At 43.3% G+C, this 21863-nt stretch overlaps 1 protein-coding gene across 3 annotated transcripts in view; it reads right to left on the bottom strand.

Moving 5' to 3' along the window:
* Positions 1-21863, bottom strand: part of TEAD1 (TEA domain transcription factor 1) — a 109328-nt gene that overhangs the window by 26743 nt on the left and 60722 nt on the right. Inside the window, exons 3-8 of one of the 3 annotated variants that reach the window (XM_049819943.1) lie at positions 19689-19751; positions 19538-19600; positions 9708-9842; positions 9470-9516; positions 8490-8551; positions 5780-5904 (exon numbers count right to left, since the gene is read on the bottom strand). In XM_049819943.1, coding sequence (XP_049675900.1) covers positions 5780-5904; positions 8490-8551; positions 9470-9516; positions 9708-9842; positions 19538-19600; positions 19689-19751 — 495 coding nt within the window. Of the gene's footprint in view, positions 1-5779; positions 5905-8489; positions 8552-9469; positions 9517-9707; positions 9843-11035; positions 11059-19537; positions 19601-19688; positions 19752-21863 lie in introns of those variants that run through there. The other 2 variants (XM_049819945.1, XM_049819944.1) reach the window with 2 other exon arrangements.

The following is a 21863-nucleotide window of genomic DNA, read 5'->3' as shown; positions in this document are numbered from 1 at the left end:
TTCCCTGGTCAGGCCCGGTGCCCTGGCGAACGTCAGGTAGCTACCCCTACCCTGGGGGTCTTCTGGGGGTCTTCAGCGCCGGGGCTTCGTGACACGGCAGGCCTGGGGCACCGGCCGCGGCGCAGGGCCTGGCAGAGGGAGCTGCCATCGCCGCCGCCGGCCCCCTTCGGTTATGCAAAACCAGCACTTTTAATTTCGCTGGGAAATTCCCGGCAGCAGCGGTGGGGTTTGGGAAAAAGGAGAGAGCGTGCGGGAAGGCAGCAGCGAGAGCACAGTCAGGCCCCCGCAGTCTTTCCACCCGTCCTCGGCGCTTAGCGTGGGCCGACTTTGAGGAACAAGTTGCGCTCGGTCTCTACCCGCTCTGCCGCGTTTTCACCCCAGGGCCCTCTCTTGCAGAGCCCGTGTCCTGACCCTGCGACGGGGCTGGGGGAGCTGGCCCAGGCCTCCTGCCACATCGCCATGGGGTTTTTGGGAACGCTGCCAGCCGGGAGGTCTGCTGTGACGCCACGCTTTCAGGATTGGAGCCCGTGTCAATACCGGACCCCCTTGAAGTGGTTTCTTGGCACTTTGAACTACAGACACCTGAATACGAACATTTTACAGAGTACGACATTTGCTTCCCAGCGCCAAAGCAGAGCTCTCCAGCACTGCAAAATAAACGACCCTCGCAATTAGTTAAACTTTGTCCGATTTCAGATTAAAACGACCTCGAAACCTGAGTCTGCCACTCCAAGACTTTCATCCCAATGTGGGTTTGCTTCCTCGTCCTTTCACATGACAAAGACCCTAAACGAAGGACGGACTTAGACTGAAATGCCGAACTGCTTGTTACACTGTTCACAGCAAACATGGAAAGGGTAAGCAATGCTTGTAACAATGGATATTGTTCAAAGATGGAGGGCTTCTTTTGAAAAGATCTCATTTATTTTTCATCACTTAGGTGGTTTGATTAACTTTGGTGAATTTTACTGCATTTGGCTAATGACAGCAGGCTCTTTTTATGGCCCTTGAGCAATTGCTTTCACTTTCTGGTTCTCAGGCACAATTCTCCCTGGGCTCACAAAGCCCTTTTACAACAACAATAAAATCTGAATTAAAACATAAAGAATATTTTATTTCTTTACCACTCTTTAAAATACATTTTGAAATTTGGACCTAACACAATCTGACAGTTTGGTTAGTTGGATTAATACTGAAAATGCCGATCAGTCATGTTCTTTATAGCCCTATATAGATATTTTAGATGTAAAGCTGTCTGAAGGGCTCGCAGTAGAAATGAATGGGGCAGCAAGAGTGAGAAAACTCGGAGAGGAAAAGAAGAAAGGGCTTTTTTTTTTTTTGTTGGGTGGTGGCAGGGTTTTTTTCCTGATTGGAAAGCAAGCTTTTATATATATATAAATAAAAAATAAAATACTTGGAATTATTATCATTTCAGTGTTATAGCCTTTGTATTTTATAGCTACTTGTGTAACAGTCAATTGCTTAGATCCCTTCTAATCTGCTTGCATACTCAGTTTATATCTGTTCGAGAACTTGGAATTACTTGGTTTAAGCATTTGTCCTGAGCTTTCACAGAACCACTACAGTAAAAATGGAAAGCCCCCACTAAGGAAAACCTGTCTGAAAGCAACAGATGGGTACATACACTTGTTAATCTGTTGAGAATATAGTTATATATGGTAGGCAACAATTAAAGGTAACTAAAATGCTGGTGCTTGGACCTACCCAGGCAGCTTCTATGCACCATTTAGGAATTGTACTTGAGCACAAAATGCCACAAAAGGAAAATACAGCTTGACATTTGTAAACTGAATTGATTTTCATGTAAAAGGAGAAGTAATTTTACCCATCCTTAACTGCAGAGTCAGTATTCCAAGATTTTGCAACTGTGCCATCTTATGTCTCCCAGACTATCTTCTGCCATGCAGAGTTACAGTGAGGGTTGCTTATTGTTTCCTTTCTATATTTTTTCTTTAGTTAATGGAACAATTTTGTGGTTAGGCAAGGGAAAAAAAGTCAACAGCCCTCCACAAGTGACAGGACTCTAAGGAGCACATTTTCGACCCACCAGAATGCCCACTCTAAATTAACATAACTGCCTGACATTGAGGGGCTTTTGTACTTTTAAACACCAATTGCCATTGGAAGAACCCCAGAAATGTTTAAGGCCCCACTCCTACAATGAATTCCCTGTGGGTGGACCTTTATGCCCATGCACAGCCCCATTGAAGTCGCTGGAAGTCACCATGGGCAGGCAGACCTCAATTTCTAATTGCTGTGCAGGAATATAGACTGCAAGGGGCCTCCCGAGATCATCAAGTCCCGGGCCCAGGTGCCATGTCAAATAAGCCTTTTTCAATAAACTTCCAGGTTACATTTTAAGGTGGAATTGGTCTATTTGCCCCCACTACTATGAGGCTTTCTGACCTGGTTTTAGGTTGGGGGAGAGAGGGAGGAAGGGACATCTTTTTTTTAATAAAATGTTGGAAACACATTTGATCAAAATAATACTTCATGTCATTTTCTGTAAATAGTCAGAAGTGTAATGAACATAGAACTATCTTTTTTCAGAAGAAACACGAGAACTCTTAAATGGCTCTCATGTACCAGTATATACATATATTCATCTCTGAGGTCAGCAAAGGCACAAAGGCATAGAGGAGATGCTGCAACCACAGCACATGCCTACCCGACTTCATATGCAAATTGTGCACAACACACATCTTCCCTGGCTTGCTGATTTTGTTACTTAAAAAGTAATAAACCCCCACCTTTTCTATGCTGCTCAAACCATATCTGCAATAAAATATTGCAGCAACACAAAGAAAGATGTACAAAACCACAGGCAGAATTCACATTTTCTTCAACAGCACTAAATGAGGCTGGAGGCTGGCTCCCATCTCCAGGGAGGACTTTTGGTGCTTGCTGGAAAAGTCTGTGCACTGGAGACAGGGAAGGCTGGCAGGAGGCAGGGGCCCTCAGAGTTGTCCCTGCAGACAGGCGTGCACCAGTGCCTCGCCAGCAAATGTCCTTCTGCATTTGCCCTGGGAACTGGTCACACTGCCTTGGGTTTTTTTTCTACGCCCTTGCTTAAGATCCAAATAATCAAATTTACTTAATCTGATCTAAACAATGCCTCCCCTTCTCCCAACTCCCCTTTGCTGGGCAGGGGTGGTGACATGCTTGCCCACGGGGGCTCATCCCTCGGCTCCCCACAGCGCCTGCCCAGCTGGTCCAGGCTGTCCCCACGCAGCCCTCGCACAGCGCTGCCCCACTGCGCTTGCAGCGTGGATGTAAGGAATGATCTAAATTGGGACTAATGCATGACTGGGAATTGACTTTTCTTCATGTCTCATTTCTGCAATGTTACGGCACGTGAGTAATTGGGTTTTTTTTAAAACAAGTCTGGGTAGTTTGATGCTCTTGCTTCTCTAGTAAACCTCCTGCATAAATGCTCTGCATTTATAAGGTGGGTTTCTCAACAGTATGCTCACAAGCTGGGACAAGTTCCGGTGGGCCGTGCTGCACCCTCAGGAATTCCAAATAATACTAGTTTACTCCAAAAAAGGCTTTACAGTATTTACGGGGCCATCCTGGGTAACCGTGTTTCTATTCAGGCCTCCACTCTCTCTCTGCAATGCAAGTGGATGTGTTGCAATCCCCAGAGCCTGCACCTGCCTGAAAAATGAGAGCCCCGACACGTCCCCAAGCCACCGGCCCACACAACGTGTGTGAGCACAACTGGCTCCGAGCTGTGCCACCATGGCAGAGTGGGGCCCGCGGCTCTTTCCCCTGCCAAAGCAGCATCTTCTCATTTTTGGTCTGTCAGTCGTGTTGCAAATATATTCATGTCACTCAGCTGGTTTCATGTCACAGACACTAGTAGTGTGATGAGCAACCACATGTTATCTGTTAAGAGCATACTTGGTTTGAGGGAGATTTTTCTTAGGGGGAAAGACGTAAGAGTTACTTAGTTGTTGAACTCTCATTCACTCTCTTTTACATAAAGCCATGCAGATAACACCAAAGCTCTACACCGTATAAGCCCATGGGTTTTGCAAATAGTTTTGCGTTATAAAAATCTATGGAAAAAGGATAATTAGGTGGTATACTAGCAAAACAGTAAATCAAAACACACTGAAATGCCATTTCATTCACATACAGCACAGTAACGCTGAGCGTTACATGGCCACATCCTGTTTTCCCGATAACCTCGAGGCACACACATAACATCCTGGTGCGCAGCAATCTGGATATGGCAGAGCCCATAAATCAGCAGGACATGTTACACGGGGTCAGCGAGCCAAGGACTCTGAAAGCTGCGCATTGATAAGGCTGCCTGATGAGAAAACCTGGATGTTGTGTTTCTGCATCGGAAATACAAACCGCCGTCTGGATGAACCCGGGGCTGGGGATGGAGAAGGCGTTCCAGCTGTGGATTAGTCTGGAGGACACTAAGATGAAGCTTTAGTCCACCAGAACCAGGACTGCTGGGAGAGCGTAGGAATCAGGGCCACGGGAAGACAGAGGGATTCCAGGGAAACCATGCAGTACCTAATAGTCGGGTAAGTGCTGAGATAACCGTACCTGCTGCCAAACATTTCCTCCCTCAAAGTTAATTCAACCTGGCAAACCATGACATTTAGCAAACCAACACACTGCCACATATTTAGTATATGAATAGCTGAGATATGGTATATTTTCACTGCAATGTTTCTCCGCCAGGAGCATTCCTCTGTTGTAAGGTTTCTGGGCTATGTCTCCAATCTCCATCACGCAGGGTAAACACTCCCTGGATAACACCCCTGGCCAGAGCCCATAAATGCTATGGTTTCCATTGCTGAATTATAAAGAACAAGTGATAGCTTCTCTCTGTTCCAAGCTACTGTATTTTACCAGGAATCTGAACAAGAATGGCCCATCTATATCAACCATTCATGACAGTATTTGCTTTTCAGAAATTATCTCAGTAAAAATTCTCAGGTTCGAGCTGAAAGAAGCTCTTTTGATTTATTTGCGATGCAGTAGAAACAGTGCTAGGCTACTAACAAATGTTCTTGGTAAATATATGATGATTAATATCAAGGTTCAGGGCTTACTGGAGTAAATGAAACATTACAGCCAACTTCACAGACTACCCTTGCAGGTATAGTATACAAACCAAAAATCAAAACAAAACAAAAAACTTCCTGGGGAAAAAAAAAAAAAGAAAAAGAAAACCGAAAACCTCGGATTGGACCATAGACACAATGAAAGATCAAGGAAGACTGAATGATTGGACATTCAGATAGGTAACCTCAATTAAAAAGGAAAAAAAAAGTGATACAGTTAAAAAGTACATGCTTGGCAGGCTGGAACCAAAAGAAACAATCCTGATGCTCAGATGCTCTCCCAAATGTCAGATATTTAAGATAATATGCATAGTTTCTATGCAAGTCCTTAATTTTGTTTCTGTTAGGAAATAGATTAGGCTTTAAGTACTGAATTATTGCCAAAAACACGACGCAATTTGGTACAACTGCTAAATTAGGTCAACAGTGAGACAGGCGCCATAGTAAACCACGCCTGCTTTTAGAGAGGCCTCTCACTTCTGCAAATGGGGAAAAAGAGGGCATGAAAGAAAAATATAGTACTACAGTGAAAGGAATATTACACTGAGCAGTAACGAATGCAGAAACACCAAGTGTATTCCATCAGGTTTAACCCTAGAAAGCATCCTCAAAGGGTGGGGAGCAATGGAGAAAAGCTGAAGATTAGCAGGCTTGAGGGCAACACTTACTGATTCGGGATCCCTCTGCTGTTCAAGGAAAGCCGAAAACTCCACCAGCCTGAGCTTGGTCGTACCAATCGATCGGCCCTGCCACGCAGGGACTGAGGGAGCTGGAGCTGACGTAGGCTCAAAGCCTAAAAGAAAGGAACCGTTTTCATGAAGAAGTTGACAGTTTCTCAGTTTATGTTTTCTGAATTAAATATAATCAGGAATTATGCATGTAGCCCTTGGATGTTTATATTAATTTCAGCAAATAACGAATTCAGAATGAGTTAAAATTTGAAAAACACAGAACAATATGTAGAAAAAGAGGTCCCAACCCAGCAAGCTAATAATGGTGTAAATAAAAGAGCTACTTCTTTGTTTCCTTGGGGCTGTAACTCACTGTAGAATTTTTGTTTAAATTATATACTAGATTATAGAGATTTATAAAGACTTCACATAGACTTACAGCTGACCCTTCATTGGAAACTGGCAGCAAGACACAGGAGGTATTACTGCCTTGGGAGTCAAGAGAACTGGCCTCCATTTCTGGCTCCTAATGTGCCACATGTTACAAGTAAATCACCTCTCTTTTTGCCTTTTTCTTCTGCCACTCTCAATTCCCCTCTCCTATTTAGTGTATAAGGCTTCCAAGGCAGGGACTGTCTCTTACTATGTATTTGTACATTGGGTCTTTGACTTCTTTTGGAGCTTTTAGGCAGCATTATATTACAGATATAATAAATAATTACTGTAGAGGGCTGAATCATACCCTAAAAAGAAAAAGAAGGTTCTAAATTGATAATAAAGAGGGAATGACATGATCTAGAGAGAGAAGGGATGTTAACCACCATCTCTAACTCACCTCAAGAAAAGGAACAAATGCTATCTCTTGCTCCTCATCATGGAAAATTAGATGAGAAGGAAACAAAACAGTAAAGGAAGGAGGGAAAGGCAGCAACTCGAAGACAAAACTGATCTTGGGAGAGATGCAGGTGCAAGGAAAGCAGGGGAGAGGCACCAAAGGTTAGACAACAAAGATAATCCTGAACTAGGCTGAGAACCAGGAAGAGGTCACAGGTAGCATGTGTCCATATCCCGTAATGGGAGTATGGAACCTGACTCCAGCCCTCAAAGTTAGGCAATGAAGGTGTGAGGCTTGTATGAAATAGGGAATTACAAACGTGACTGGTTAGACATGAATGGAATTCTAATGAAGTTGTGCTGGTTTCAGCTGGGATAGAGTTAATTTTCTTCCTAGTAGCTGGTACAGTGCTATGTTTTGAGTTAGGTATGAGAAGAATGTTGATAACACACTGATGTTTTCAGTTGTTGCTAAGTAATATTTAGTCTAAAGTCAAGGATTTTTCAGCTTCTCATGTCCAGCCAGCAAGAGGGCAGGAGGGGCACAAGAAGTTGGGAGGGGACACAGCCAGGGCACCTGACCCAAACTGGACAAAGGGGTATTCCATACCATGTGATGTCATGCCCAGTATATAAACTGGGGGGAGTAGGGCTGGGGGCATCGCTGCTCGGGGAGTAACTGGGTGTTGGTTGGTGGGTGATGAGCAATTGCATTGTGCATCACTTGCATATTCCAATCCTTTTAGTATTACTATTGTCATTTTATTAGTGTTACCATTATCATTATTAGTTTCTTCTTTTCTGTTCTGTTAAACTGTTCTTATCTCAACCCCGAGTTTTACTTCTTTTTTCCAATTCTCTCCCCCATCCCACTGGGTGGGGGGGAGTGAGTGAGCAGCTGCATGGTGTTTAGTTGCTGCTGGGGTTAAACCACAACAGAAGTAAAAACTCATGCATGAGTTTTGACTGATTTAGAAATACCAATAATCTCACTCCGAGAGAAAACATGGAAGAATAAAAGAAGACAATTCAAAATGCCTACCTTAGAAAACAATGTTATAAATTAGGAATATCAGGGAAAAGGAAATAAACAGAGATGCAGAAAGAGAACCTTAGTTTTAAGCATTAAATAGCAGCAAGTTAGAAAAATCATAAAAAACTGGGTAAGAGTCAGAAAACTGCAGTTCAAACAGAGTCAGAAGCATGGTGTCTTTTGCCAAGGGAGACGTAAAATTAGTTACCATCTGCAAAGAAATAGTGATCTTTCCTGAAATTAGCCATGAAACCAACTTGGGGAAAGGAGTAGGGAAGTAGCCATGGGAAGGGCTTGATCAGTTTGAGCAACAGCAGTCAGAATAAACTTTAGGTACTTATCAAAGTGGTACGAGCCAGAGCAGGATCTTCAGGAGGGGAAAGATTTATCAACAACCAGGTACACAGAGATGTTCTACACTTAAGGCTATATATGGTTTTGGAAGAGTTTTTAGCCTCAGTTTAAAATAAATTAAGCCTTATTCTCATTACAGATGGAAGCAAGATTTTGCTGTTAAAAAAGAAACATGCATCCTGTTACTCATTTTTTTACAAAGCATTTTCCTACAATATCGAATGCTGACTGGAGATCACATATCACAGCTGCTTGCATATGTATTTGTGTTTCCTACCTAAAATGTGAAACAATCCCCCCAAAACCCCAAACCCAGTGATATTCCTTCATATGTAATCAGTTAATAGGACATTGGGACTGGTGTTTGGTTTGGCTACAGGGAGTGTTAGATATGGAGTAGTGGCTCTGTCCATCTCAGGAATTAATACATCATAATCAGTACACAATTCAAGTGTTTTTAAAGGAGAATATAAATGGAAGAATTACCTGAAATGGGAGCTGTGACCGATGGCTGTATAGGATAGGCCTGCTGAACGAATGGCTTTACGCTGGAATAAAGAATTACACAAAAATCATACAGCAGGCCATCCACAGTAAATTCCAGTCACATAGTATAAGAAAATAGATGGCTAATGATCTTTACCCACAAACATATCTCTTCCTTGCATAGAATACTTAACAGACAGACAGTAAAGAGGTAATAGAGAGAGAGAGAGGGTTGAGAATTACACCCAACATCTTAAAGCGAGGATCTCATCCACGCTCAGTCACAGAGCAGGAAACCTGACCTGCCTGTTGCAAGCGTCACAGCAGACATGGATGGTGATCGCTTTGACTCCCAGTAAATCTAGTGGATGCTGAACTACAGGAGCACAAAGACTCCCATGGACTTCAAGGGAATAAGGTGGGAAGAAGCTGAAGAATAAGGCTGGGAAACATTGCTCCAGAGACCACCGCAGGGCTGAAAATGTAACACCTGACAGAGGGGCAAAGGCTTCCTTCTCCGTATGGTGCTGCTGCTACCATGGTGCCGAAGGGCAGTAACCCTACTGACCGCTAATGGGCCTCATGCAGTCATCTCCTGCTCTGCAGGAAAATACGTCCCCCTTGCCTCCAGTATTGCTCATATAGTTAAAAGAGGATGGGAGTATTCGTGCTGGAAACTTACTCACAGGCAAAACCTTAACAGCTGCTTCCCTGGCATTATCATTGCATCTCACCACACAATGGGAGAATAAGGAGTGTGCCTATTAGGTATTCAGCCTCAGCTTTGAGGTCTGGGATCCCTTATAACTTTTCGAATGTGAGTTCATATCACTGTAAAGGCTATTCCTTTCTCTACAACTATTTTTTCCTCCTTTTTAGAAAAAAAATCAAGTTCTTGCCTCATTGATACCCTCTGGCAGCAAAGTGCACAAGCCAGCCCAACACTGCATATAGAAGCCTATTTTAATTTTCAGACTTACTCTTGTGAGGATCCAGGCTGCCCCGTTTGAATCATGCCCGGCCAAAACTGAAAGAAGGAAAACAAACAAACAGACCCACAATTGTTTTCTTTGTTGAAAGGTTTTGGATATTTCTGAACAAGCATGATTCCTTTTGCAAACACGAGTGAAAGCATTAATCCATTCATTCAGCCTTAGTTTTCTACTGAACATTGTTAGAGAATACAGGGATTTTTTTGGGACTCGGCTAACAACTTACCCCAGGTGCCCCAGGAAATGTAGGACGGGGAATTCCTGGCAGGCCCAGCTTGTTGTGAATAGCAGTAGCTGAGACTATCTGAGCTGATGACATTGCTGCCATGTGCTGGAGTGCTTTGTCCTTTGCTGTCTGATCCTTTAATATGACAATTACATGGAGTCTTAAAACATTTGGCACAACAAATGATGTTAAATAACTGCAGCTACAAGCACATAACTAAAAACTTAAAAAGCCACACAGAAAATGCAAAAATAGCAAACCATGCAGGAAAAAAAAAATACAGCACGGAGGCTAACACTCAAACTACCTCAAGGCAAAACCTCCTCTCAGACATGCATGGTAGACCTGAATTCTCACAGTCTGCTCTGCCAAGACGCAGGAAGCTCTGGGAGAGCAAACTACTGCCCACTTGTTTATCTGGGCAAATTCTGCTGATTTTAAGTCAGGCTGGACTAAACACGGTCTGCTGCTAAGGCTCTGCCTGCAGGACAGTGAGCACTGAGATTTGAGCTCTATCATTTAGATCTAAGAGAAGTTTGCCTTTCGTATTGCACTGTAAAATGAGAACACAGAACTGCAACTGACTTGCAAACAATGACAGATTTTTCTTCATGCTTACAGGTTTAGAAAATTTGGGATTTTCTTTTACGATAAGTATTTTCAAAGTTAGATCACAAAAATGTAAATAACATTTTAAACTTCCAATTGTGGTATTTTACAGATTTACAGTGTTCCCAAAGAAAACAATCAGCTATAAAATTTCTGCTGTTTTCAAGCATACAGGAACAAGTTTAGGAAAGGATGGGTTGTTATCGATTACTTGTATTAGAGCAGCGCTTGGAGTCCTAGTCACTGCCAATCACGTATGATCACAGAGTAGAAATGGAAAGCCTCTTAATGCAACAGAGTTAATTAAGTGGATACCTTAGGTCAGGTAAAATAGGTAAACAACAGACCGTTACTATCTGGTAAAGTGGGGTTCCTCATCCAAAAGTACTGTATTAATAAGTGCTGATATTTAGGTACGTGACTTAGAATGAAGGAACACAAGCAGTATTAGGCAAGGATTTGGGGGGCTTTTTCCTGGTTTATTTTACAAGCAAAGTAGCAAGCATGCTGGCAAGAGATGCATGCTCTTATACATGATATATGACTTTGCACATATGCTCCCTCTAAAGCTTGTATGTAGTAGAACTATAGGTGAGCAGTTTCTTCCTTTGAATAGCTCCTTTAGAAACAGCACAGGCTGAAAGTACAGGAAAAGCTAGCCAAAAATTCTGCCAAGCACAGCTAAGGTACATAATACTCAGTTTAGTTAAAATACTTACCATGCTTGTTACCTGGATACAACAACAAACAGTTTATTAAAATGCTTGTGAAGAATAGCAGATTCTTAGCAAAATACGAACAAAATAGTAAGAGACAAAGGAAGAGCAGTTTGCTCAACGTTAAATATCAGCTTTAAACAAATGCATTATTTTCACCTAGGGACTGATTCATTAAAAGGAGAAAAAAAAGGATAAAAACCTAACAACAAAACACTGGGGGGAAATAACCCCCACCTCCCTGTATGAAAGCTGCAGATACTGAATGAAGGGGATTGTTGCTGAGCTTGTTTCCCTGAGCTGCACATGGAGCCCCTGCGGGTGCCTCTGTGGGATGCAGCGCAGGAGAGCGGCAGGTGGAGCAGGGGAGTAGCTGCTCCGGCAGCGTCCCCCCTTCTGCACCTTGCAGGATGCGAGCCCGAAGCGCAGCCTGCTGCGGTGCTGCCTGCAGCAGCATTAACACCTGCGCGCTCACCTGCCCTGCCTCCCGCACAGCAGCACTGGACGCTGCTCTCTGACCTGTCTAAGCCTCGGGACTGCCTTGCGGTGCACCCACAGAGCAGGTTCGGTCCCGTTGCTGCACGGTGGGTGGGAGGCGGGGGACGTGGTATCCATCGTGTGAACAAAACTTGGCCGTTTCTCCAATTTGTAGCTTTCCCGTATAACCACAACCAATTCACTGGGTAAGAGCTGGAAGTCAGCTCTGGCTCTCCCGGCTGCTGGCACTCACCTCTGCCTGCCCCAGAGTAGGAGGGTGTGCACCGGAGGTTTGTGCATGGCATGTTTTGCTGGCTGCCTTTGGATGTCTGCAGACCACTGGGCTAAAAAATGCTTTGGTGGGTGTTAGGAGGTGGCAGTATTCTGAGATTCACACAGCTCTCCAGAAAGCCGACCCCTCTACCATCCTGTGCAGTAAGAAGGACCCTCCATCACAAAAACATGACGATGAGATGTCTTTAAGCAATATGGAGATGCTAGCACCACCACACTTTTCTGTTTCTTTTCCCCTCATTTTTTGTTAGCTGAGCTGGCTTGGAAATGCCAAACCATGCAAGTCTCACATGCAGTCTGCTGAATCATAACAAAAACAAACATACAGGGGATTGATACCCTGTGTGTGAAATGCATGGTTCAAGAGACGTGTGTGCCTCTGGGTCCTAGTAACCTCCAAAACTACGCAAGTGCTGCCTTTGTGACTACCTCGTTATTCTCCAGAACTGCTGCGGCGGCACTACAGCCTCCTCTCCTGCACTGCCTCCTGGCTGCAACCAGCCGTGCCAGTGCCACCGCGTGAAGGTGCAGCCAGTGCCGGTGCTCCTGCCAAGTTCCCAAACTCGCTACTGTTCTGCTGCTATAAAGGCCTCACTCTTAGGTAGATCTAAACCAAGGGAGAATTTAAAAGTAAAAGCTTTGTTAGGGATATGAAAGTCCATACCTGGGAGTTGCATGAGCCCAGGGTAAATTATATATCTATGACATAGTTCCTCTTGCCTTGCTTTAGCCATCTAAAGTCTCCAGTCTAAGGCAGCTGGCTAACCCCCTGCTACTGTTAGTGCAGTAAGCACCTACAGGAGACAATGTATTTCTATGTTATTGCTGTCCAAGGACTAGAATAGGAACCTGGACACCCAACTTCTACATGGCAAAAGTTACGGCAGGTAAATCCCACCACAACAGATGAACTAAAAAAAATTTTCGAAGATTTACACTTCCTTCAAGACCTTCTGTTCACAGAAGGAGGGATATCTCGATTGTCTTGTAGTGCTCTTAGCCACCGCTAGCAGTGAGTCTGATGATCCTGAATTTTAGGAACAGTGACAGGGATTTTTGGAGGGAGAAAGCATCTTTTGTTTTGTGACATGAGAAGGGATGTGCCTTCCTTCTTGCCAATTGCTGCCTTTTACCCTCGAATGTTCTGCATTTTGTGGTGGCTATTCATCTTATCCTCTTTGACCAATTACATTTTCAGGAGGATAGAGAGAAAGCAAAAATGTTTTGGACAACAGCTCAGAAATACACTTGCAATAGGGCTAGTCTTGAGGAGTTTCAACGACTCCTACAAAATTTCCCAATGGCGACAAATCTGCCAGCTCCAATGGACATCAACAGACTCAGGCCAACACACATCAACGGGAAGTTTCACCTGTTGTAGGCGTAGGAACCTCTGCATAACTGGAAGATCAGTTCCTCTCGAAGTAACTAACTTCACATTCAAACATGAAAGAAATCAATTTCAAAATCAAATACAAATACATAAGAGGTCCTGACTTCCACTGGCAAAAGAACACCTTCAGCTCCAGGAACGTTTTGGAGAGCTGAAGGTGGTGGCCTATGCTTCTATAAGCAGGCAGACTCTATAGTCTCCAAAAACAAATCAGAAAAGCACATTTTAAAGCCATTTATTTAAATTGAAATATTAGCTTGCCTGCAACTTAAAAAACCAAGTATCTGTTGGGGTGGTTTTCCACCGTAATGGAGAGTGCTCGTAACCAGGAGGGAATGAGTCTTTCTACCTATCACTGCAACGCAGCCACTTCTGGGATGAAACTTGGTAACTGATTAATAACACACAATGGTATTACATCACAGTTTAGGCAGCAAGAGAAGTAATATATCCAATTAAAACGGCAGGGGTAATTTAAACAGGCAGATTACAGTAATTACCCAGGTTGGAATTTGGCCAGGACAAATGGGTTAACACCCCTACTCTAAACAGGAACGTTGTGGGATTTTTAATGACTGCAAATAGTTAAGACTTTGATTTCCTATCTTATCCAAGGGAGAAAGGGTTTGGTTTTGCTCTCACTTGTGCTGCCGCGTAAAACTAGAAGAAATCCTTTTGGGTCAATGAGGTTTACGCTGATGTACGTAAAGTAAAAGTTTGTCCCAGCGTGCTGCAGTCCCGTGCTGAGGTTCGGCAGAGGCTTGGGGAGACAGTATCTCCTACTGAATCATTAAATCCTGCTGGAGCTTAAGGTATTTGTTGGATAGGTCCCATCTGGCCCTGACCTGGCTTGACCCTACTTAATTTATGAGCTCTGATGGGATTGCTGCTGCCCAGGAATGACACTGTAGTAAGTAACAGACTGCACTCTTATGACTTCTGCCTTCCCCTCCCTTCATAAAAGTCTTCTGTGCTGTGGTACGTAATTAATAATGAGGTGGATTTAGAGTACAATCAGGGGAAATTTGGTCTAGTTCCACTAAAACCCTAAAATATCATCACTGTAATGGAGATCAGGATCTACCTCATGGTTTAGCTGACTGCTTCTGGCTGCAGTTGCAAACACTTTGTTTTTGGAAGGTGTATGCACTAAGAATCTAATGCAAGGAGACTATATAACTTTTAATGAATCAGGCCCTTGAGGTTTACTTTTCACCCATTAGTTTTGGAATGCAAAATACATAGTTAAATTAGATAATAATAATTCCCCAGTATCATCCAATTATAAAACTTAATATCTATAAAAGTCCCACATGAAACAGGAGTTCAACATGACAAGCACAAAAGGATTTGTGTTTGACTTTCTTTTAATCCAACATAAACTGAAGAATAATTCAATCAATCAGTTCAAACAAGTTCTACAGCAAAAAATAAAAACTGTTATCCTAGAATGATAAATGGGCCTTTGAATACCATGTTATCTATGACTTTGGGAGAAAAAAATCTAAGACAGTATGAGGAAAAGTAAGCACAACAGAACACAGTATTAATTCAAGAAGCCCTATACCTGTACCAATATTTTAAAATACAAAACTTTTCTTGTAAAGGGAAAAAAAAATGACATAAGAGAAGAAACAACAATTTGCTGACAAAATGGATATGACAGTAACACTAACATAAAATAGATTCCTAATAAGCAATTTTGCAGATGTTATTTCTGTTCAGATCTTGTATTGATTCAAATAACCTTTGCAATAATTAGCTGTAGCTCAAAAAAGATAAACAAATCATGAAAATATACAATTGTTCTGGACAAAAGATAGAGAGCACTTCACTGTTTCTAGCCCTGATCTCCAATTTGCTTATTATTAGAGAAGACAGGAGTAAATACAAAAGCTGGCTATTTCAGCCAGGCAATAGCTAATGCCAAGAAGAGAATGCGCATTCAAAGCTGTCCCAACTTGCTGCCTAATGAGTAGCAATTAATCCATCTTATTGTATTTCAAAATGCTGAAGACTCCATTCACATCAAAGGAAATTTTTCAAGGCTTTTATCATTGTTCATTTAAAAAGTATAGAGCTATCTTTAGCATTTTATAATTGACAACAATATTTTCTTTTTATCCCTCAATGCGGAATGTAGAATAATGGATTTTAAAACATGTCATACATGTGAACTGTAGGCATTTTAATGTTTCTTTTTGTCTCTGTCTAATTAATCTTGCACTATGAAAAAATATCTGAAATGAAAGTCTAAGACAGATGTATATCCTGCTGTGAAGACCTTTATTCTCTATTTAGGCAAAACTTCCAATCCATCTTTTCTCCTGAATGGACAGAAGTGACTTTGGTTCCCTGTCAGTGCAAAGGTGGGAAATGCTGCAACCTAACACTATGGACTGGTGTATTTGACACAGAAATACAACATTAGAGCGTAAAACTTCTGCTTTGCCTCCTCCAGTCTTTGCCTGAGAGGAAACGTCATGAAGAGCAGGCGCCTTTCAGATCTGTCTCCAAGAACAGCTTTAGCTCAGCCTCTCTTTCCATTTTCATGAGATGAAATTTCTCTAACTTCAGGAAGATTTTCATAACCTCAGAAAATTAAGATTAAAAGCTCTAAAATAGGAGTATTTTCCTGCTGTAACAAGAATTAAAATGTACAACATCCCTGGAAGGGCTGATGAGACATTGTCTACTGTTGGTCTTGAAATGCAGCAATAGCATTTATGGGCAAAACTTCTCTTTCTTGCTGGCTAAGGACCCATCCATCCAGAGCGACTGTAGGGACTTATCATCAAAGAAAAGGGACTTTGCTGGACCAGGCAGACTTTATGGCACACAGGTGAGATTTCAGTCTCTTAGGTAAGCTTCAGTAATACTCTATCCAATGCCATGGATGCAGATAGCTCTGAAATCCTTCCATCCATTTGGATTTTTGCAGAAGACAAACACAAGAAGATTCACCCAAGTCCTCTCCTCACCATGAGCAGGATTCAGACCAAGGTGAGAAAGAAAGATCTTTTGGTATAAAACAAACTCAGCAGGTACTTAGGGAACAAGAGTTATTTGTTATACCCTTTGTCAAAGTAAGAGACCAGGAACTGAGTTCAACAGGACCGATCGGCCACATCCCAAAAGATTGATAAGAAAAGGCGTTACAAAGAAAACCGCTAGCAATGAATGTCAGCTGGGGGACAAGAGCCTCCGCGCCATGCCCCTGCAATCTTCAAGAGCCTGCCTGTGATAATTTCAGCTAAAGCAGTGCTGGCACACAGGGAAAGACCAGCTTCTCTGCAATGCCCTGCCCCGTGTACACGTGGGAGGCAGGCAGAGAGGATTTCTGGTGGCAAAGAGAAAGAAACACGGGAGATGGAGATGGCCTTGGGTCAGAGCTGACTGAACTTGTAGCTGCAGACTGGCATGAGGGATCTCTGCATTAATCCACGGAGTGCTTTCCCCTCATGCTGTAGGTAGGAAACTTGACATCAGATGCATGTGGGGTTTTTAAGTAGTAACTGCTCCCCTGGATACCACCAATCACAGGTTTTACAGACCAATTGAAAGCGCCAGCTCATTGTTAAAAGGGTGAGATTGTCCTGGGGCAGAAGCAGTGCCTCCCTTGGCCGTCATCTTCTTCATGGTCACCCGTTCACCAGGAAACGCGGGCAGCACCCGCTCCAGGAGAACAACGGCCCGAGGAGGCTGATGGGGCAGTCCAGGCTGCTGCCAAAATAGCCCCTGTTGAAACAACGGGCACGAGTAGATGCCAAAATGTATTCGCCTTGTCTTCCTTTCACATCAGTGATGTCCTTTTCAGGCAGTTTTCAAAGGACACTAGACCGTACAGAAGGTTCAGCACAGGAATAAGAAAAACGAGCAGTAGCACTAACAAAATGTCTGGAGGAGCAAGGTTCCATCTTGGGTCTTCTCCCACTTCCAGGGAGCAAATGCAGCTCCCCGGCAGGAAAAGCGAGGACGCTCTTTCTCATACAGGCTGCTCCCTTTCAGCACCTTCTTGCATCACAGTTTCATCTCTTCCGTGTCGGGAGAAAAAGGTCTGTGGGAGGCTGCAAGTTCTCCAGAAGGGGCCTGTGCGAGGGGGCAGATGTCGTGCTGTGGCATCTCGCTCGCTGACACCAAGAATGGCAAGAAAAAGAGGAGGGAGACAGGGAGAGCCCGGCTCCTCCGACCTTCCTGGGCACCCCTCGGGCCAGGGCCCAGCCACCGGGGCTGTGTCGGGGCTCCTGGGGGAGCTAATCCTGGGGGCAGGAGTAGCAGACTGGGACCCACTGGCCAGCAAGACCCGCTGGGGAAGGGCTGGGGCAGTTCCTGCTGTCAGTGGTGCCCGGAGGGCAGCAAGGCCGGGGGCCTTGTCACCTTTGTCACCAGCGTGCACTCTGTCCTCGCCACAGAGCTGTAGAGAGTCGAAGAAAATGTCCCTGCGGAGCGTCGGGGGCGTGGAGGTGGGGGACTCTTCCTGAAGCGATCGATTCCTTGCACCGAAATGGCAGGTCCCCCACCTTCTACTCAGCGCTGGGGGAGCTGCAACCCACTGACGGGTGGGAAGGGGCAGCAAGGCCTGAAGCCCTTACAAAATATTTTGTTGCCCTAACAGATCTTTCCTCCTTCCAACGACTCCTTAAAATGAAAAATCCCTCTGGATCTCTATTTACTGCAAATGGCATCTAGGCTAGAGGTCTCAATTATTATTAGGGTTTAGCTAGCTTCTTTTTTCTTTGGAAAGCTTCAGTAAAAATCAGACAGCAGGTGCAGTACTTAAAAATATTTTTTGCTCTGTAAGTGTCTTCATATTTTAAGCTAATTTGGGCATTTGGAAAGGGAAATATTTTAGAACAGTAAATCCAATATTTTTGTTAGGCTCCTAGGCCTGTGTTTTGGTATCTAAGTGGGCTTCCAGTTTTTTGTAGCCCTGAGTGTTCATCAGTCCTATAAACCTCGAGAGCTGCTGGTGCTGAGCACCTCTGAAAGTAAGGCCACCTATTTACATACTTAATTTTAGGCATCAAGGATCGACAATTTAAGCTTAAAATGCTACATATCTCTGTATTATTGCACCCTCGGTTAAAAAGCAGTATGTTTAAGTTGTCTTAGTTGTTCTTTATGAACCCCAACTGCTCAGCCAGTGCAGCTAAAAAGCCAGCCACCAACAGCCATACAAGCTTGCCAGCATGCTGCCCACTGCGGACGAAAAACCCAGTGCTTCTGTCAAGGAGGCCTGTTACAAAGCCAGGCTGTTATTTATACGCTGCAGTTCCAGGATCGTGGTAAGCATCCGCAGTGCTCACCGCTTAGTATTGTGAAATTACTTTCTGAAACAATTTGCTTTTCAGCTAGAACAAAAACGTGATTTGTTCTCATCTGGAGAAAAAAAAAAAAAATTGACAAAAAGAAAAAAGGAGGGAAGTAAAAGATTTACAAGTTCCTCCGCGTTTTATTAAAAAGAAAAAAATCAACAGCAAAAACTGCAAAACCCCCTCTTCCACTTTTAAGTAATGTGACAACAAAACAAAAAGGGTCCCAAGATCTCTGCTGGAAAACTCGAAAAAACAAGCAATCTAAGAAACCCCTATTAAGCATTTCCAAGAGTTTCTTTTTAGCCTTAGAATATATTTTATGGAAAGCAGGGAAAACAGGGACATGTACAATTCATCACGTCAGATTAAGCAAACATACTTAATATTCCCTGAACAGGACTCTGACTGACGCTCTCCAAAGATTAAATGTCAATATTTTACTTTAAAAAATAAAATTTCAGGGAATCTTGTAAATAGTACGTAACTTGAGGTGATACTAGACTGTACTCTAGAAACACCTTATAGTTAAAGCAATCTTGATAAGCTGTGCTCTCTGCACTTGGAATAAATGATCTGTTTTAAGTATTCTTGATAGCATTTCAAAAGCACAGACAAAAAACATTTGGGAATGGAAAACAATTACCCCAATTACCCCTCTGGAAAAAGCAAAAAAAGAAAAAGCATCTACACAACTGCACAAAAACCCAGTGTATTTAAATACACTCCTAGCACTCAAACGTTAAAAAAAAAATAATAATAAAATAGACTAACGGGTTAAAAATAAGGTTTAGGTGCCGAGCTGTTACAAAGAGTAGTTCACTTTGCATTTGGACAGTGTTAAAACGATGTTTTTAATGTGGATGCTAGTGCAGAAACCGGAGATTAAACACAAAGAGACGCAGACAGCTACCACATGCAGGAAAACGAGGTTACAGGCACGGCAGCACCAGGCGCTCGCCCATCACCGCGGGGAGGAGGAAGGGACAGGCATAGCAACCACAAGCCCAAAAGCAGAAAAGCGCATACCTTCAGCTTGGAATGAAAATCACGAGATTTCCTTCTGGCAAGAACCTGAATGTGACTAGACACCTGCAGGGTAGGGGAAGGGAGGAAACAAAGGAAAAGCCTGTAACCATGGAGATGAAAAGCCCCCTACAACTGGGCAAGCCAAACGTACCTTAATGGCGGCTTGAATTTCTCGAACTTTCTTTCTTGCTAAGACCTGTATGTGACTAGACACCTACATTGTTCAGGTTTATAGGGGGAAAAAAAACAACAAACAAAAGAAAAACAAAAAGCAAATCAAATTTAAAATGTCTATTTTTTTCTTAAAAGAAAAAAAAAAAAACTTTTCTGAGGGGAGGAAGTTATTTGCATCTTCAGTAAGCTCTGCTGTTAAAGTTACCACATTCCCAGCCAGATACCAAGCTCTTAGCACTGAGGCTTAACAATACAGGTCATCACTGCAGTGACTTGATTAAGGAAAAAAAAAAAAAAAGAAAAAAAAGAAGTGTAACCCACCAGGTTGTACATTCAGCTACAAGATAGAAGACACAGTTCGCAGTTGGATGCAGCCCACGTGCTTTGGTATGATCCCATCTGTGGCCAGGCCCTGTGCTCTTGCCCAGGGAGCCGACAGGATTTCTACCCCATCTGCTGGGGAGGCAGATGCCCACTCTGACCATTTGCCACTAGGCTCGAGACATAACTTGGCACCAAGAAGTTTTATCCATTATTTATTGTGTTCTGCAGCTCCAATGAGGAGCCTCATACTGCATTTTGACCCCATTGAAATGCTTTAAATTCTGGCACAAACAATAAAATACTGGCACAACACAGCTCCCTGAACGTGTGCTGGCTTCTTCAGTAATCTCAGCTTCAAGTCTGCCCACAAAACATTCATGTAAGTGGGGACCAGTAACTTGACTTCAGCTTGAGTCATGTCCAGGTTTGGCCCATCGTGATTACATTTTGGTTAGAAATTTGTGTAAATCCAGTCTTGCACTAGATCAGGTATTGGTCAGAAGTTGTTGCCTGTGCAGTGAAGGGTCTGGGCCCAGATTCACATTGCTGTTTACTCAGGCACACACTTAAATCCATGCTATTGATGATGAGGGTTTAATGATGCTGCCCAGCATCGCTTGGTAGTGCTCAGCATCCTATAGGTCTCTGTGTGAAGGTTGCAAACCTGCAGCAATGGTAAAAACTGCTAAAGAGAAATGTCTTATTCTTGTTTGACCCAGGGCATACCATATCAGGTGTTGTACATTTTTCCTAAGTTAGTTACAATTAACAAAGCTTGATTTCCTCCCTCTATAAGACTGTTTCATGACAATAGTACCAAAAAGCCTGTCTTTTTAGTAGGGAGGCAAACAGTAATACATAAATGAGCACAGGCCCTGAAAGCCACCTTCAGAGACTTCCTCAGACTGCAGCTCAGGAACCAGTTTGCAGTAATTGAGAGTTATACTATTGCTTACTAAGCAATTTTGCAGTCAAACACGTAGACCAAGTTTTCACATGTGTTCATTTGTTTTGCTTTCAGTGGGATATTAGTGGTGTTAAAGGTTATACAAGAAGCGCGATCGTAATGTTTAATTGCTCCAGCTGAAACTCAAAAGTAACGACAATCAAACTTTTCTAAACACAAGGCCTAAAGTGATTTATGAATCGCTATAGAGGGGTGTACAAGTATGGAGGCAGAACACTGCCATATGTAAGCCATCACAGCCCTCTTGGTTTCACCACAGCTCTACCAGCACATGCTGGCCAAGGATCTAGCCCCAAGGTCTGCATTTTGACTCCTGATGCAATTTTAAGATCCCATCGTTACCCACGATTCTTGGAGCTTGCATGGGTATAGCAGGGCAGAACTTGGGACTTTGTCTTTTGTTTCAGATTTCTTTGCCAATCTTTTGTTTGTTCCTTCTCCATGTGCTGCAGTTTCTCTCCTTTCTCATGTCTTTTTTCATCCCTGGTACATATGCTTTTTTCTTAACTGACAAAGGACACAACCCAGCGCAAAATATCACCCAGTTCAAAGTGCTTTAAATCTGAGCGCTGGCAGCAGGCCATCTTTGTGTGTGCTGACTCAGTGTCACCTTTCCCAGCACTACAAAACACGCGTAGCATGCAAGTGTACAAGTCTCTGCCTTCCCCTTCGTCACGCACGTGGATGGGGAGAAGGGGAATCACACAGCTGACGTTAGAGAAAGCGAGGGCAGTCTGCGATTTGCAAAGCATTTTGAAAAAGTGCAAGGGTTTAGTAACCACTGCATAAACTATACAGAGCGTGTGCCTTCTGTGAGGCTGCTCATCACCGTGGATATTATCAATTAAAGGATTTAGTCAT

The sequence above is a fragment of the Accipiter gentilis genome, chromosome 17 (assembly GCF_929443795.1).
Source record: "Accipiter gentilis chromosome 17, bAccGen1.1, whole genome shotgun sequence".
Taxonomy (NCBI): domain Eukaryota; kingdom Metazoa; phylum Chordata; class Aves; order Accipitriformes; family Accipitridae; genus Astur; species Astur gentilis.
This window is presented reverse-complemented; position numbering and strand designations above follow the sequence as displayed.